General features: G+C 37.1%; 1 protein-coding gene across 1 annotated transcript; it reads right to left on the reverse strand.

The window, feature by feature from the left end:
* Positions 1–12,526: 12,526 nt before the first annotated feature.
* LOC131285194 (sodium channel protein Nach-like) lies at positions 12,527–12,997 on the reverse strand. Its single transcript, XM_058314056.1, has 2 exons — positions 12,873–12,997; positions 12,527–12,788 (listed from the first exon to the last, which is right to left on the reverse strand). The coding sequence occupies exons 1-2, from the start codon at positions 12,995–12,997 to the stop codon at positions 12,527–12,529; spliced, it is 387 nt and encodes a 128-aa protein (XP_058170039.1).
* Between the last annotated feature and the right edge of the window lie 1,753 nt (positions 12,998–14,750).

Raw genomic sequence — 14,750 nt, forward strand, 5'->3', positions numbered from 1 at the left:
ATTCTTCGGTAGTGAGGACCATCTGCAGATTGCCGATACTTCCAGTAGCAACAACACGCAAAGGAACTTGCTGTACCCCTTTACGGCTATTCGGCCAATTTTCAATGTATCGGTGTTTTTTGTGAAGAATATCCTTACGAAACATTCTATCCTCCGACAATATGTTGAACGAGTAACAGAGGCCAGATTCAGTAACCGTCTTCTTCATGTATGGGTAGCACCTTTCTCCCGCGTATTGACAAACTTTGAAAACTTCATCATGGTCGCGAGATATATTCTTCAGTGTATTTACGATGTTCGGTTCACGAGTGCCTACCATTTCCGCTAAGCTTTCGATTTGGTCGATCAGACGTGGGCAAACCAGAGCAATGGCCTTCAGCTGATCAATGCTATGGAAAACGTTAAGCAAAATGAAATAAAAAACGCATGCTCATGGGATAAAAATCGATTGAAGTCCTTACGTAATAGGATCATGATTTTTTTTATCGTCCAATCCATTGATTTTGGCCATGAATTTTAACTTCTGCACAGATGCTTTTGCTGTCGGACATATGGTAAAAGCTGGGAATTGCACGTCCTTGAGTGGTGTAGTTTTGTCAGCGAACGAAACAATGATCGGGTTCTGGTCTCTATCAATGTACTCTTTATATATCATTGCACCACAACCGGCTAGCGACAGACAGAAGACAATGATCCACCAGAACCTTATAAATAATAAAGTAATTTGAAAGAGAGAACCACAAACTGAAATTTGTAAATATTGCGCGCACCTTTCACAAGTTGTTCGCTCCGCGCTATCCAAGTAACGTACGCCATGGATGGAGCTGCTAGCACAGAACTCACGAATTATCTCCTCTTTAAGAGCTTCGATTTGTTTCTTTGAAGCAGGCTCCATTGGAGCGGCTTTAAGATTCTGCTACCACTTCGAGCAAATGCCTGACAGAGACTGAAAGGATCGACGGTGGTACTCTCATATTATATGCGTACCAATTGACTATATTGGCAAACCATAAATTTCTGTGTACCAGCGACCATGATTTCGATTAGTTCGATCGTCTACTGGTTATTGCGTTAAGCTTGACCGGCTTAAATCTTGAATACCTTCATTCGCTCGTACTAACATACGAAACAAAAAAATGTAGTGCCATAAACTACACTGTACTATTGAAGTACAAACTGAGTCAGGGTGAGTGAGTTAGTCAATTCGTTGCAGTGAATGAATTGATTCAACCCACCGAGATGATTTATTCTAAATCTTTTATGATTTGGCTCAATGAACATTTTTTAACTAACTCTGAATAATTTGAATCAGTGAGAATGATTTGGCACATGTTACGGAGCAAAATCATGTTAAGGGTGTCAAATCACTCCTTTAAATTCTTCTGAGGGAGATTTATTTTGTTGAAATATTTCCTGCAATAGATTTGGTAAGGGCAGCGTCACCATACACAGCAGTCCAAACCCGAAACAAAGACCATTTGCTTTATAAGGATCAATGATTCAGCAAAAGTTAAAATTAAGAATTGTGCTTTGCACTTCTCTATCTTTATGTTTTGATGCACGTTTGGCCACGATGAGTATGTGTATTCCATATTTGAGATATGCTCAATATTACACTGTTTTCAGGGCCAGTTCGTCCGTATCAAGCTGCTCTTTGCCGGTTGTAGGCAGTGAATTGCACGCGCAAGCCTTTTGATTGGCATCGTTAGGAAGTAATTTGGGCTAGTTAACTTTAACTTTGCCGTTATCGGCAGCAACATTGGCGCGCCAAAAAAAGGTCGCGTTCTCTCTTGTCAAACATTTCGGAATAGTTTTGAATGAGTCGTTATTATATTTTTTCGGCAATTAATTTCAGCAATTCAAGAGTGGTGCTTTTGACCTCAAGGGCCAGAACCATCGAAAAAGTTTGACGACGCGAAATTGAAAGAACTGTTGGACGCAGACCCTAACCAAACTCAAAAAAAAGCCGACAGAAACATTAAATATGACGTAAGTTGTGATTTGCAACATTTAAAATCCATGGACAAGATTCAGAAGTTTTGAAAATGGGTTCCCCATGAATTTACCGAAAGGTAGATGGAGCATCGCAAAGTCGTTTGTGAAATGCATCTTCAATGGTGCCAAATTTTTGCATCAGATAGTCACTAGTGATAAGCAGTGGATTTATTTTGAGAATCCTTTGTGTAAAAAATCATGGTTTTCACTAGGTACAGCCGCTCCATCCGCAACAAGACCAAATTGTTTCGATCGAAAGACGATGTGTGGTGGGACCAACAGTCTGTGTTGTAGCATAAACTATTAAAACCGGGTGAAACGATGATTACTCGTTACCAACAACAAAAAATGAATTTGAATTGTGTATTTATGGGAAAAGGACCCCAGTGGGCCCCAAGACACGTTGAAGTGATATTACAACATAACAATGCACCGGCGCACAAGGCTACAGTCGTAGGGAGGATCATAAAAGACCCTAACTGGGTGATTTTATCTCATTTTATTTTTTAACCTTTTTTTAAGTTTGTTGATCTGTTTATATGACGGAATTACCTTTTTTGATGCTTTATGCACATCAATATACTGGGATCTTGAGAAACCGTCGTCTTTAAAATATGCTTCTTCGACAGATATTGAAACATCACTTTAGGTTGTTATGGGCATTACACTTGAAGGATTTTTTCAAAATATTGTTCTCTAGGGGGGTATATTAGTTAGGGTATAAATGGTGTGCACTACTTTTATCTTTCCACCGACATTTGGTGGCGTTTAGAATATAAAAAAGAGCAAGGTGTTTTAGTATAAGGTACTTTATTTCAAGATGTTTTGAGTACAAATAAAATTAAATGAAAAAATAAATTTTCAAAACAAAAGTGTTTGCCTAAGCGTACTAAAACATAAAAAAAATAATAAATGTTAAATGACATATGTATTTATGTATCAATTTTTCGTCTTTATCGTTATTCGCATCACATCGATATTGCTCTTAGTTCGATCGCCATCTACGATGCTGCCCGGGCACCCGCAATGTGACGCGTTCTATCACGTTTCAACTTGCTCAGAACTTCGAATTGTTGCGAGTTGAGTGGGTACAGCTTCGAATTACCGCGTGAAGATAGCAACCTAGCTACGAATTTTACTTCGCATTATCGAGTGTTTATTAAATTGTATTGTTTTTATTCGAAATAGTGAGAGTTTTCCAAGGGACTACTGATATACTTTGAGTTATCGAGAGTTTTGAATTATCGAACGTTTGAATTAGCGAGAGTCGACTGCATTTCTTACCACACACGATGTCTATACATATTGCATGATGGAGACGCCTAGTAGGTGATAAACTTGAAGTTTCACACATAAAGTACGAAAAAAGGTAAAGGGCGCGCTTAGGCGCAAAATTGTTACAAAACTAGACTATAAGTGAGTATGCATCATATAACAATCTTTTACAATCGAAAAAAAAACTTAAAAGAAGGAAAATTGATAAATTTTCCAGGAGTTTGGCGAAAGATTGCGTAATATTTCATAACGTTCATCTTTAATTTTCTTTGACTTTGACGGGCTATTTCTCAGAACCTGGAAGAACAAAGGTTCTAATTTTTAGATCATTTCTTTGTTCCATCTTGTAGTTTGAGAAAATATATTTGATTTTGTTAAAATCCAAAGTCGAACTTTTGATGTTTATCCCGGCTTCGCTCCATCGTGCCATGGCAGGTTCATCTTCTAGCCTTCGCGATATCAATATCTATTGATATAGCAACTGCTGGACATATTTGTTCGCACTTGATAGCCGTTTTATTCACTGAGATATCGATAGATTACGTTCGCGATTGCTTAGTGAACCAAGTATCCCTTAAATGAACACTTGTTGGTCGATTTACCATATCGATCGATGGAGCAAAACGTATCCGATAGCTCCCTTTGTTTCAGATCTGGCTTGCTGTGTACTTACTTTTGCGGTGTATCCTACATGAGATTCATGGTACAAAAGAAAAAGTAATAAGCGAAAAACATGATAAATTTTAAAACTTCCACGACACATGCTTGAAGCGTAAAAGTATTGAATACTGGCTGATTAACCCGATTTCATACGGGTAGAAAGAAATTCCAAACCGAAGAGTGTTTTCATTCAATATCCGTTTTCAGTTTTGCAGTCTTAAACGTTGCTATTTGATGAAAATGCTATTTTTTAGTATTACCTTTAGTCGACGAAATCATGTTAATATACATTTTGCAATCATTGTCCACCTTAGTGCTAGCATTTAAAAATAATCTATTAAAGCAAATATGAGATAAACTGGGCCTAAACCACCGTTGGACCAGGACAACAAATAATCGACGACCGGCTGTATAAACAAATGATAAGCCAATCCATGAAATATTTATGAGGGTTGCAGAATTTATGTATTATGTTTGTAGGCATGATTTAAAGTTTCAATAATTTCTATTGCTTGATCGCGAAAGATTGCGGGAAAGATAAAGAAGGGAGATCACATCTACCAACTTAAGACCAAACATCAGACCAAAAGTTTTTGAGTGATACAGTTGTATGTATATCATCACAATTAACGCTTTTTGAGTCAAGCCAACATTATTTAGTTGTAGCAAGTATTAGGTACTGTTGCAATTATTGAAATTGAGTGTTATTTAAGAGCACTTCTACTGTTACCTCACGATATGTACGGTGTTAAATAGTGTCTTTTTTAAATCCGTCGCATCAGGTGATAGAAAGTTATAGGCTGGAAGGAGGCATAAGAATGTTGGACATTTCACACTTGAAAAATTGGCTATTTTATAACTATGTTTGGTTGAATTGATTAGACCGATTTTATGTGATAGATAATATTTCGTTTTGAGCTTCGCTATTGTTTTGCTGAAGAGGAGGAGGAGAGTAGAGGGAGTCTGGGCTAAGCAGTGAGGCCATTCGATTTATAGATCACAAATACTGTGAAATAGATACCCATATTGCATTTTTACCATTTTTGGGCTAGGGGGTAGTATGAGAGCCTCCCTTTTCCCTTGCCCTAGATGGATGAAATTTCAACCCAGGCTATGTCTCTATGTAAACAGTGTGTGTAAATTTTTTTGTTTATAGTTTATTGTAATGAAAAACTCAATGGACCGAACAGTGTCCCAATGAGTATCTAAAACTAAAACTAAAACTAGTGTAGACGCATGTGAATGAACTTATAAGAAATTCGGGTCCATTGTTAGGCGTAACTTAAAGGTATTAGCGTTATCACAGAAATAGAAGGCATAGTAAGCTCTATTAAAAGTATTGCTCATAGCGGTCATTGGAGCAAACTGGCCATAACGCGTACTATTAGAGGGTAATCGTAGAAAGTCAGAATTACGAAGCCGTCTACAAGGTGCAATAAAGTTAACTAATTCTAGTAGGTTTGAGGCATCAGTCTCACCCTGAATCAGCTTACCCACAAACACTGCCTGTGCTTTCAGTCGTCATTTTTTGAGAGTTTGCAGTCCTAAGAGAAGGCAACGCGAGTGGTAAGAAGGGAATGGATCCGAGTTACGCCAGGGGAGCGATCGTATCGCCAATCTCGTAAACCTTTTTTGGATGTTTTCAATCCTATCGTGCCAATAGTTTAAATGTAGAAACCATATTACACTATTAAATTCCTGAATAGGGCGCACTAAACTAACATACAACGTTTTAAGACACATTGGGTCGTTGAATTCTTTCGTGTTTCTAAGGACGAATCGTAGCGTCTTATTTGCTTTTGCTATCATTTCATTGTAGTGGTCGTGAAAAGTAAGCTTACAGTCTAGAATAACGCCTAAGTCCCGAATCGAATTTCTTCTTTGTAATTATTTAACTAATAGCTGTATATGATAGGCTTTTTTGTTCTATGAAACTACACAATGCAGCACTTCTCGACACATAAATTTAATTGATTCTAATCACACCAAAGACATAAATTGTTGAGAGAATCCTGTAATGGAGAGCAATCCCTCAGATCAGATAATTCACTATAGAGTTAGAGGTCGTCAGCGAAGAGCAGCACAGACACATTATGAATGACCGTACACACGTCATTGACGAATAGAACAAATAACAACGGATCTTAATTACTACCTTGAGGAACTCCAGAAAGACTACTGAAGGGATGCGACAGAGTACCATTAAGTTTTACCTTATAAGCACGACCACATAGGTAGGAACGAAGCCAAAAAATAAAGTCAGAAGCAACGCCCAGTCGTTCAAGCTTCGCTAACAGTAGTTCGTGATTTAAACAGTCGAAAGTCGCTTTGAAGTCCGTATAAACAGCGCCTACTTGGTGTCCAGACTCCATCGATCGCAGAGCGTTAGTCACAAAGTCAGTAAGATTAGTGGTAACGGAGCGCCTAGGCATGAAGCCGTGTTGAGAAGTTGACAAATACTGGTAGCAGCTACGAAACAGGGCATTACGAACTTGGACCACAAAAGCCTTTGCTGGTGCACACAAGGATGTGATTCCCCGATAGTTCTCCACGCGATGTTTATCTCCTTTTTTGTGAATCGGTTTCATCCAAGACGATTTTCGTTGTTGAGCCGATATTTTAAAGATGGTACTCATAGGCTCGCATAAGGCATCGACACACTTTATGACCATCAGTGGTGGGATACCATCCGGACCGGGTGTGAAAAATGACTTCAAAGCCAACACAGTGGCTCGAACCGTCTCAGCTGATATATCGATGTTGGCTAACGAGAAGTCGACTACGTCTGAAGGTACATTGGATACAGATTCCTGAAGATGCGGAGTACCAACATTAGCCGCCGCAAAGGATTGACTGAATTTCTTAGCAAAGAGATTGCTAACACTGTCTCTTTACATACTGTCAATGCAGAATTGAGTTCAATTGACGGTAACTGTTAACCAATAGCGTGAAGCCTGATTTGTCGGCCAAAGAACGACTCCGTTTATAACGACGTAAGGATCTGGTTTTGGTCGTTTTGAGTGTATTCAGGTAGCGATTGGACCAAGGGGGAGACCTCGTGGTGTTGTCTCTCAAAGGGCAGCATTGTTGAAGAACATGTATGTTTCGCTCTGTGAATCTTTCTACGCCAAGATCAACTTCCAATGAAGGGCAAAGGAATGACTAATCCTCCGTGGCCAGCAACGCATAGATTGTATTGAGATCTGCCTTCCGGAAATTAAGAAGCTGAAGGTCAATGTTGGTCGACGACGGTGCAGATGGTGACGAATGAATCGCGGAACTCATTACAAACGGAGGTAATATATATATATATTACTAGACAATGGTGACTTTTATATATTAGATGTATTAAAGAAGTTTCATTCCACGATTCATTTGGAAGATAACAATTCCCTAGAAAATGTGAAAAACAGAAAAATGTTGACTGAGTGGTAGAATCAGAGGCGGATAAACCTATGGGCGGAGTTGGCGGCCGCCAGGGGCCTCGCTGGTCAGGGAACCCCGTTAAACATACTACATAAATGAGAGTTAAACCAGATCGTGTGCAAACAACCGATGGAAGCGAAGAGTTCTTGCAATTCTTGCTAGAAATTACCATATTACTATGTTTAACTTGGTAAATGTCGCTAATACTTACCAAACTGAACATACTAATATGGTAATTTCTAGCAAGATACAAGTTTATAAACGATTATAAAAGCGACTAAAATGAAGCGTTAGAGAAATATACCATGTGCAAATCACTCATAAAATTCCATTGTTAATTTTACAGCTAAAAATTTGAAGGCAGCAGTGCAATTTTTTCAGCTAAAAACATATTTTTGACCAATTGAAAACGAAAACAATCATTCAATAACAGTGTTTGAAAAGGTGCTCTCTGACTCGGTGGTAAGCTAGAGTCGACGCGGTCTTAGCTTTAAAAATCGGGGTTAGAGAAATCAAAAATGCATTGCAAGAAATTTGTAACGCTAAAAATGAAAAAGCACTAACAATAGATGAAACAAAGCGCTTTTCCAACAGATGAGTAAATATGACGCTGTTTTAATGACCGTAGTTTGGAACATGCTGCTTCAGAAAATAAATGCTACAAACAAGTCGCTACAAACAGTTGAATGTGAACTTTTGCAAGAATCAGTGTTGTTGCAATCGTTAGTAACATTCATCCATAGTTTTCGCGAAGATTTTGCAAATGTAGAAATAACTGCTAACGAGTTATCTTTTTGTTCAGTAGAAGAAAATCGTGTGAGTTAGCGATTGTTCAGTAGAAGAAAATCGTGTGAGTTAGCGACACGAAACAGTGAACGCAAATTTTCAATCAAAGAAGAATTCGTAGTTAATATTCTATGTCATTTGTGATAATATAAAATCTTTGACATAACAAAGGGCTAAGGAATAGGAGTCATTTTTAAAACCCTTTAAAATAATATATGGAATATCATCAGGGGACGATGATAGAAAAACAATTTTGAAGCTTTTGAGTGAAGTTTATAAAAATGTCATTTATTATAACATGCACTAAATGCAAAATACAACATGAATTTAATCAATTTATATATTTAAAAAAATGAAGTGCTTATCGTGTTATCGTCAATTTTAATTCTTAATTTGTTATCGTTATCGATGAAGTGGGTACAATGGAAATTGAACGACCAAAAATGGCTCCGCACAAATCACTGGAGCACCAAGGCAATTGAGCAAATTGAATAGGTCGGGAACCTATTAAAAAACGAAATACAAAAATGATTAGTATTTTTCTTTTGTACAGTTATACATAAGGTTTGTTATAAAAATAGTTATAACATGGAAAACTGTTTATGTATTCCCTGTTCTCATAAATTTATGTATTTTGTTTTTCGGTTCCTCCATTAGTGGAAAGGGCCATCGTTTTTGCAACCTCCGTTCACTTCCTCTTGCCAAGAACATCTCTAACTGTTCCACCACTTCGTCTAAGCTGAAGTTTTGTGATTTTCCAGATTTTCTCGATGGGGCGAAACTATGGGAAATTTGGTTTTGGTACCAAGTGGATCTTATTGGCCCAGTACCACTCCAAGACAACCTTGGAATAATGGCAGGTCGAAAAATCAGCCAAAAAAAGGATGTGAATTTATAGGAACAGGGAACACGTAAAAAGTAAAAACCTATTTTCAAAACAAACCCTATGTATAACTTTCCAAAAGAAAGATACTTTTAATTTTTCTTTGCTTTTATTATGGATTCCAGGCCTTGTCAATCTGTCCACCGACGCTCCAGTTATTTGTGCGGAGCCATTTTTGGTCGTTCAATTTCCATTGTACGGCATTTCGCGATAAAAAATAGTACAGGTCTGAAACTTTCACAACTTTATTGTTACTATTTACTAAAACTACTAAAACATTAGTTTCCGGCTGACGCCTCAGTAGCGCGCTTTCCTTGGTTCAATTTAGTTATGGTCATGCTTTATTTAATGATGTTTCCATCCTTCTTGCAGTACAGATGGTTTCGAGTCGTCTAGTAGGGTATTGTTGTCTTCTTTCCTCACCTCTAGCCTTGATTCTTTTTTTGACCTTTTCCACAATGTGAACGGACGAATGGTAATGAAGTAGCATATTTCCAATAGACTTAGTATGCTGAAGCCCATAAATAGGCCAAGAAGACCTCCGCAGTTGGCTAGAAATTCAACCATTCCGAACAGCTCCGTTCGTTGCGATGTAATAAAGTGCGATTCTTTAAAATTAATTGCGATAACTGAAAGGGTACTGTAAGAGAATAACGTCATATATACGATATTATTACATATTGACCATATGCGAAATTGATGTTGTTCTTAGCTAGTATGACATGTTTCAACACATTACCTATTCTGGTGATACATGCCGTTGGCTGTCGTCAATGTATTCGAATCAGTTGTGCTTTGCGTGACCTCAACATCGAATTGTACCGATTCACAGGATGGAAGGCAGTTACATTTCAACACGGCTCTTGCGATCTTTTCATCGTAAATGATGTTTTTAGAAACTTTAGAAAAGTTTGTAATAGTAGCGGGGACTCCAACCATTGCTGCTTGATACATGCACCCCAACATGTCGAGGGAGCACACTTTCGTTTTGGAAGTCCGTGGCATTGAAAACCGAACACACCCACATAATTCTAATGTTACGTTGGCCATACATTCAATCTCACAATTGTCCTGTTTGTATATCTTGAAAAACTGAAGATGACGCTCGTTGTCGAGGAAGCATTGTCGTTTACTCGAAGGATATCCCTTGGCTGAACGCGACGTTTTGGTTATCTGTGGTTTCACGTAGATATTCATTTGGTGGTTGAATGGCAAGAGAAAGCGTCGTTTGAACATCATTGGATACTCGTCAGATTCGTGTAATGTTATTAAAAAGCCGTTGATGTATCCCTAAAAGTAAATAAAATAGATTTATGAGTCGAATCTGATGTCAGTTCCAATTGTTCTAAAGGACAACGTTCGATCTGTGCCGTTCGCTCTCGAAACAAACTGTACAACATACTCGGGAATGCTAGTGAATAATGTAAGTTTATGCAAGTAAGTATTGTTTTATGATTCATAGCTTTTAATTGTATGTAAGATAATGTTGTTAAAAAGCATTCATTCAGAAATTAGGCATGATTCAGTCTTCGGCATTTTTAAAGATTTACATAATTTTTAAGATTACAAATGATGCCTCAAACTCACCTTAAAGTTGTGCTACTATTGAAGTTACCGTTACTTTCGATATTTTAGGTTATTTGTTGGCGTCATCTGGTATTGTCAAATGATGAATTGATTTTTTAAAGGTAGCTTGAATTATATTCTTTTAAGAACACATTGTTTTTCTTAGGTTCATTCATTGAACGTTTTGAAAACATGAAAGTTAAAAAGAATTCCGATTCGATTTGTATTTATTCAAACTGAGCTAGCAAAATGTAGGAATCGTGCATAAAAAAAAACAAATATGATTCAATATAGCTAACAAATATACTCAAAAGAGGCCGTTTACTTATTAAAAAATCTTCAAAAATGGTGAAGTTTTAGCATGTTAAAAAAGGGCGGTCACAGTGGTCAATTTGTTTCTCGGGGCAAGTCGAACTGACAAATTTTTGATTTTTGAATTCGTTGCATCGGATTTAAAGAAAGCGTTTCCCACACAACACGAAGTCGTATAAAGTTGTGTGAATTGAACCTCATATTAGTATATTTCAAATCGGAATCGCATTATGGATGAACAATGTATGAGCAATGTATATTCTTTGTTGCATATGATGCCGATTAAGAATGTAATACGATTTTCTTTATGCATACGTATAGATGAACGACCAATGTACGGCTAATTTATATGGTAAATCGTATATGATGCCGACTTAGAAAAATATACGACTAAACATATACATTTTGAACAGTGTATGGTTGGCTCCTCCACTTTCGTACGTATACATAAATGAGAGTTAAACCAGATCGTGTGCAAACAACCGATGGAAGCGAACAGTTCTTGCAATTCTTGCTAGAAATTACCATATTACTATGTTTAACTTGGTAAATGTCGCTAATACTTACCAAACTGAACATACTAATATGGTAATTTCTAGCAAGATACAAGTTTATAAACGATTACAAAAGCGACTAAAATGAAGCGTTAGAGAAATATACCATGTGCAAATCACTCATAAAATTCCATTGTTAATTTTACAGCTAAAAATTTGAAGGCAGCAGTGCAATTTTTTCAGCTAAAAACATATTTTTGACCAATTGAAAACGAAAACAATCATTCAATAACAGTTTTTGAAAAGGTGCTCTCTGACTCGGTGGTAAGCTAGAGTCGACGCGGTCTTAGCTTTAAAAATCGGGGTTAGAGAAATCAAAAATGCATTGCAAGAAATTCGTACGTATAGGCATTATTTTAGTATCATTTACGATTCAATCATATTGCATAGAAGTACGATTATTTCAAGTTGATATTCTAATACATACATGTGTGGGTGGGTTTTTCTTATACATGTGTTGTGTGGGTTTTTCTTTAAAATACTCAGCAGTTAAAAAGATGTTAAAATCGAATGGTTTTGTAGCCAAAAGGGCCGGTATTTGGATTCTATTGTTACAGCAAAGCAATTCTCACATACAAAATACTTCAAATCCCTGTTTGCATTGTTTGTTCGAAGATGGATCAGCAAATTGTTTTGTACACCCGGACCATTGGCATGCGCAGGTCCTTCAGGTTTCGCAGTTTCTTCCCAATCTGTGATGTACGCGTGGTCGTTGTGCAGCTGTTCCTCACGAAACAATGTTTCCTGGCGTACCATGTTGAACGTGTAGCAGAGGCCGTATTCGGTGATCGTCTCCTTCATATTTGAGGAACACTCATCCTGACCATAGTAACACATAGTGATAAGTGAGTCCCGATCGAGGGATAGATTCTTTATTATATTTACAACGTTATTTTGACCAATGCCTTTTAATGTATATAGTAATTCAATGCCACGAAAAGGCCTCACTTGAGCAATGGCTTTAAGCTGATCAACACTGGAAAAATTGTTGAGAAGAAAGACACAATGAAAACACACGCTCATGAGATAAATATATAAATAATAAACAACAACCACTTATTAAAACTACTTACACTAGAGTATTATTAATACTCTCAGAATATCCACTTTCATTCTGTAATGCATTGACTTCTGCTGTGAGATTTAGTTTCTCAGCTGATATTTGCGTTGTCGGACATATGGTAATGGCCGGAAATTGTATTTCATGGAGTGGTGTAGCTTTCTCAGCAAACGTAACTATAATTGGGCTCTCGTCCCATTTGATGTACGCCTTATATATCATTGTGCTGCATCCGGCTATCGACAAAAAGAACACAATAATCCACCAGAACCTTTAAAATATAAAGATGCAATGGTTCGTATACACGATGATCCGTAATCACAAAAACTACATCCTGTAGAAATATTGCGCGCACCTTTCACAAGTTGTTCGCTCCGCGCTATCCAAGTATCGTACGCCATGGATCGAGCTGCTAGCACAGAACTCACGAATTATCTCCTCTTTAAGAGCTTTGATTTGTTTCTTTGAAGCAGGCTTCATTGAGGCGGCTCTACGATTCTGTTACCACTGCGGACAAATGTCTGGCAGAGACTGAAAGGATCGTCGGTGGAACTCTCATTTTATGAGTACCGGTCCACTGTATTTTCATGACCTACATTTGAAAGAAGTGTCGTGAATAGTAACATCAACTATTACAACTGACAGGCTAGCGGCAGTTCAGTTCTATCGTTCAGTCGTAATTTCCATAAGCTCGACTTGAAAACCTGAACACCTTCGTCATAACGCGTAAAAGCTCATGGCGCCTCCTTAACTACATCGTACCATCGTTGTTGCAATCTGTGCATCCATTAGAAAACAACTGGTATTTTGGAGGCCAGTACAGTACGTAGTAGTACTTGAAAATTGTTTAGAAAATTTCGTCCATATCATCTAATTAATAGGGTAAGTGCACCCATAGTGGAGCTAGTACCAATAGTGGTTGTAGTGGAATAAAATCCTAGCACTACGCCGATATATATACAATGGTGTTATTTGTTCTTCTATGAAATGTTCTTTGATCTTCTGCGGAGTGTTCAAAAGATGAATTATCCCATTCCGTAAAATAGAAGCTCCAAAATTCATAGTTTTTAAACAGGTTGTCCCAACATGCTGCATTCCTTAAGAATCCATAACGAATATCATGATTTCCTTAAGGCTATAAATCACTACAAAATCATTGAAACTACATGATTTCGCTACTTACATACTCCAATATAATTGATTTACACGAACTTAGTGCATTTTAGCATAGTTTTATTATATTTTCATAGTTTTTACCATAGTACCACAAAAAATAGAGTTGTTCTTATAGTAGCCATTGGTTTTTTCACAATTAACACACAGAAGAAAGGAACGAGTATATTTTAGTTTTATTCCGTTTTTGGTCAATATAATCAGGTAAATTAAGTGATTTTATTCTGTTTCTACAAATTAAACAAAGCGGAACTGGAGGGAATCGAAAAAGCAAGACTTAGACGGCGAAAACAGGAGAAGGCTCAGCAGAAGAAGCAGAGGAAAAAAAAGACAAAGCAGGTGAAGGATACACTATAAAGCATATTCAAAGCATTTTTTAAGAATTAAAATTGGACATATTACGGTGAAACAATACAGTCTTTTCAATGACAACGCATTGGTCAAGGAATATCTTACCGTTCTGTTTGAAATATGCTCCAAAAATCAGTAAAAGTCAAAATATATTCAAGTTTTTCGTACTACCACCACTATAGGAACACGATACCACAACTATAGGAACCATACCACCATAATAGGAGCAACCGACTAAGAAGAAAAATACACTTTGTTTCGTGATTTTTGTATGGTTTACGGTGAAAATAGATGTTTTTCAGAAGAAAAGTCATGTTTCGATCATAATTGATTCAAATATGTAGAATATTGTGTTCTTAACACTCATTAATTACACCTAATTGGTATTTACAGTACTAAGTGCACCACTGTTGGTACAGTTACCCTAGTTTCATAAAATCTAAGTAGGTAGATACATTTCAATTTCATGTTGGAAAACTTCGTGTGAAAAATTCCAATCAATCGTTGTTTTGGACTGTTAATCTAAATAAAACAAAAAAATTAACTTTAACACTTGCATCCAAACTGCAGACTGCAGCACCATTTTCATTTAGAATATCTCGAAATGACTAAATATGTTTTCGGAAACAAGGCATTCAAACTCATCTTTAATATTGACCACAGAAAAATTGTTTGCCCAGACAAATAGTGTGCTCTACAACGCAAATAC

The sequence above is a fragment of the Anopheles ziemanni genome, chromosome 3 (genome assembly GCF_943734765.1).
Source record: "Anopheles ziemanni chromosome 3, idAnoZiCoDA_A2_x.2, whole genome shotgun sequence".
Lineage (NCBI taxonomy): Eukaryota > Metazoa > Arthropoda > Insecta > Diptera > Culicidae > Anopheles > Anopheles ziemanni.

Bases quoted from the DNA above. Each gene is read 5' to 3' on its own strand.
- LOC131285194 (XM_058314056.1), bottom strand. From the start codon at position 12,997: ATGAAGCCTGCTTCAAAGAAACAAATCAAAGCTCTTAAAGAGGAGATA. The intron at 12,789-12,872 runs GTGCGCGCAATA...TATATTTTAAAG, and splicing joins GAGCGAACAACTTGTGAAAG to GTTCTGGTGGATTATTGTGT.